Raw genomic sequence first — 4291 nt, 5'->3', positions numbered from 1 at the left:
GAGTTGGAGTCTCACTGTCGCCCAGACTGGAGTGCAGTGGCCGCTCCCGGCCACCGCAGCCTCGACCTGCTGGGCTCCGGCGATCCTTCCGCCTCAGCCTTCCGAGTAGCTGGAATTACAGGCGTGCGCTACCATGCCCAGTTGATTTTTTGATTTATTGTAGAGATGAGGTCTCGCTGCCCAGGCGGGTCTCGAACCCGCGGGCTCAGGCAATCCACTCACCTCAGCCTCCCAAAGGCGCGGGATTACAGGCTGAGCCACCGAGCCCGGCTATGATTGTAATTTTGATTATAACCTTCCTAGTGGTGTGAATGGTATTTCATTGTGGTTTTACTTTGCATTTCCTAGTGACTAATTATGTTGTGTACCTTTTCAGGTGCTTATTAACCATTAGATGTCTCCTCTTGAAAAATGTATATTCAGATCCTTTGCCAATTTTTTTTTTTCTTTTTGAGTCAAGTTTCACTCTGTCACCCAGGCTGGAGTGCAGTGGCTCACTAATGGCTACTGCAACCTCAGCCTGCTGAGCTCAGGTGATCCTTCCGCCTCAGCCTTCCAAGTAGCTAGAACCACAGGCATGCACTACAATGCCTGACTAATTTTTTTTTTAATTTATTGTAGAGAGGAGGTCTCACCACGTTGCCCAGGCTGATCTCAAACCCCTGGGCTCAGACATACCTCTTGCCTCTGCCTCCCAAAGTGCTGGAATCATAGGCATAAGCCACTGCACTCGGACATAGCTATTTGTAGATGCTGAGGTGAGAGGATTGCTTGAACTCAGGAGGTTGAGGCTGCAGTGAGCAACGAGCTATATTCTCACTCAGGCTGGAGTGCAGTGGCGTGATCATTGCTACTATGGCCTCAAGTTGCTGGACTTAGGTGATCCTTCTGCCTCACTTAAGTAGCTGAGACTACAAGGCGCATGCCACTATGCCCAGCTAATTATTTGATTTATTGTAGTGTCGGGGTCTTGCCATGTTGCCTAGGCTGGCCTCGAACTCCTGGGCTTAGGCAGTCCTCTCATTTCCGCCTCCCAAAATGCTGGGCTTATGCATGAACCACCACGCTTGGCAAGAAAACATTTTGGGGAACATTTTGGGAAATTGAAATAGTGACTACATTTGATAACTTTGAATTAATGTTAACATTCTTATCTGTGATAATACTGTTTTTCATACATAGTAGAATATTCCCATTTTTAGGCTATGCATGCTGAAATATTCAGAAAGCAAAACAAAATAAAAGCTCCCCCCTACTCATATATGGAAGGTGAGGAAGGAGAGGGAAAGAAAAATAAAATGTAATTAAATGTTAAGAATGGTTGGCCAGGTGTGGTGTCTCATGCCTGTAATCCCAGCATTTTGGGAGGCTGAGGCAGGAGGACTGCCTGAGCCCAGGAGTTCTAGACCAGCCTAGGCAAGATCCCATCGCTACAAAAAAATTAAAAAATTAGCTGGGCGTGGTGGCATGTGCCTGTAGTCCCAGCTACTTGGGAGGCTGAGGTGGAAGGATCGCCTGAACTCAGAAAGCTGAAGTTGCAGTGAGTCATGATTTTGTCACTGCACTCTAGCCTGAGTGATAGAGTGAGACCCTGACTCAAAAAAGAAAAGAAAAAAAAGAATTGGTGAATCCAGGTGAAGTGTATATAGTTATTCATTATTTTTTTTTTTTTTTTTTTTTTTTTTTGAGCATGCCACTGCATTCTCAACCTGCTGAGCTGCATTCTCGACCTTCCCCCTCAGCTTTCCAAGTAGCCGGTACTACAGGCGCATGCTACTGCGCCTGGCTAATTTTTGATTTATTGTAGAGACGCAGTCTCGCCAAGTTTCCCGGGTGGGTCTCGAACCTGCGGGCTCGGGCAATCCACTTGCCTCAGCCTCCCAAAGTGCTGGGATTACAGGCTGAGCCACCAAGCCTGGCCTATACTATTCTTTCAATATACCTATAGGTTTGCAAATTGTCAAGGTAAAAATATTGAAAGAAAACCTGATCCCTAACTTCAGGGATATCTTACTGCCTCTTGCTTTTTAAATTTTTTTCTTTCATTCCTTTTTATTTTAATGCAGATTCCTGTATCAAGCTTAAGGGACACAGTCTTGGAACTGGCAGTGTTTGATCAACACAGGAGAAAGTTTGATAATTTCAGTTCACTATTGCTAGAATGGACATCCTCCAATGAAACACTAGCCCATTTCGAAGATTATAAATCAGTGGAGATGGTAGCAAAAGATGATGGCAGTGGGCAGACCCGGTTACATGGTATAAAAATTTACAAATCTTTTCATAAGCTAAGTGGTTCTACACTAAGTATTTTCTTACAGGAGAGAGTTTTATTTTGGAATTTTATCATATATCACCTTTCTTCTTTGAGCTTTATATTTCTTAGAAAACATTAAGGTAGTTTTCCTTGTTTGCAAAGCTAGGGTATAGGGACCAACATTTCTCATAAAATATAAAATTCAATTAAATGAAAACTTTTTTTTCCTTTTTTTATGAGTCGGAGTCTCACTCTGTCCCCCAGGCTGGAATGCAGTGGCATGCTCACAACCACCACAGCCTTGACCCACTGGGCTCAGGTGATCCTTCTGCCTCAGCCTTCCAAGTAGCTGGAACCACAGGCATGTGCCACCATGCCTGACTAATTTTTTTGATTTATTGTAGAGCTGAGGTCTTGCCATGTTGCTTAGGATGGTCTCGAACCCCTGAGTTCAGGCAATTCTCTCGCATCCACCTCCCAAAGTGCTGGGATTACAGGCTTAAGCCACCATGCCTGGCCCTTTTTTTTTTTTTCTTTAAAGACACGGTCTCACTCTGTTATCCAGGATGGAGTGTAGTGGCACAGACTGTAGTTCACATTAACCTCAAACTCCTGGGCTTAGGTGACACTTCTGTCACAGCCTCCTGAGTAGCTAGGACTACAGGTACACACCGCCATGCCTGGCTATTTTTAAAATTTTTTGTAGAAACAGTATCTCTCTATTTTGTCCATTATGACCTCAAATGATCCTCCTGCATCAGCCTTCAAAAGTGCTAGGATTATAGTATGAGCCACCATGCCCAGCCCAATTTTAAAATGTGTCGAATGCCTATTATTTGTCTGGTATTACAGAATATTACTCATTTAATAACAAATACTTGTTGAATGGCTGCATGTAAGGCCCTGTGCCAGGCACTGGAGATACAGCTATGAATGAGACAAATGTGGCTTCTGCCCTCATATACAGTAAGTCTAACTAGGGAAGCCAGACTTTAAACATTACAACTGTGTTAGGTGCTTTGAAGGGCAGATAAGGGGTGACTTAAGAGCTTTTAACAGGGAGACCTAACCTAGTCTTGAACAGAGAAGGTTTCCCTAAGAAGGTAGTATTTAGGCTGAGACCTGAATCAGCAGCAGGAAGGGGGAGTAGCAAGAATGAGCAGAAGAAATAAGACAACTTAGAGAAGGGGTAAGAGACATTAGATGAGTTTTATTTATTTATTTATTTTTTTTTTAATTTTTTTTTTTGAGTCGGAGTCTCACTCTGTCCCCCAGACTGGAGTGCAGTGGCCGCTCCCGGCCACCGCAGCCTCGACCTGCTGGGCTCTGGCGATCCTTCCGCCTCAGCCTTCCAAGTAGCTGGAACTACAGGCGAGCGCTACCACACCTGGCTAATTTTTTGATTTATTGTAGAGATGAGGTCTCGCCTGCCCAGGCTGGTCTCGAACCCGCAGGCTCAGGCAATCCACTCACCTCAGCCTCCCAAAGGCACGGGATTACAGGCTGAGCCACCGAGCCCGGCTTAGATGAGTTTTAAAAGAGCAAGAAGCCCTCACATGTAAGTGCCTATCAAGCCTCTGCTTGTGTCACATTTGCTGGTGCCCCAGTCACTAAAGCAAGTAACCTGGCCAAAACCAGAGTCAAGTGGGTGAGGACTACACAAAGGCCTGGGTACAAGCAGGTATGATTCACTGTGGACCATTAATATAACAGCCCACCGCAAGTAAATCCCAAAGGTGAAAAGAAAGTGATACAGGTCGGGCTCAGTGGCTCAACCTATAATCCTAGCACTTTGGGAGGCCGAGGCGAGTAGATTGCCTGAGCCTGTGGATTTGAGACCAGCCTGGGCAACTTGGCGAGACCTGGTCTCTACACTACAATAAATCAGATTAGCCAGGCATGGCAGCGTGCATACTTGGAAGGCTGAGGTGGAAGGATGACTGGAGCCCAGCAGGTCGACGCTGGGGTGACTGAGAACGAGCGTGCCACTGCACTCCAGACTGGGGGATGGAGTGAGACTCCAACCCAAAAAAA

The 4291-nt window shown here is 45.7% G+C and overlaps 1 protein-coding gene across 2 annotated transcripts in view; it reads left to right on the top strand.

The window, feature by feature from the left end:
- NUP210L (nucleoporin 210 like) overlaps positions 1 to 4291 on the top strand; it is a 125762-nt gene that overhangs the window by 59137 nt on the left and 62334 nt on the right. For both annotated transcript variants that reach the window (XM_008060522.1, XM_008060521.1), the window contains exon 17: positions 2067 to 2259. In XM_008060522.1, coding sequence (XP_008058713.1) covers positions 2067 to 2259 — 193 coding nt within the window. The remainder of the gene's footprint in view (positions 1 to 2066; positions 2260 to 4291) is intronic.

This window comes from Carlito syrichta, unplaced genomic scaffold, assembly GCF_000164805.1.
Source record: "Carlito syrichta isolate Samal-C Ts95f unplaced genomic scaffold, Tarsius_syrichta-2.0.1 Scaffold304639, whole genome shotgun sequence".
Taxonomy (NCBI): Eukaryota; Metazoa; Chordata; class Mammalia; order Primates; family Tarsiidae; genus Carlito; species Carlito syrichta.
The sequence above is the reverse complement of the archived record's forward strand: the minus strand, read 5'-3'. Positions and strand labels throughout refer to the sequence as shown.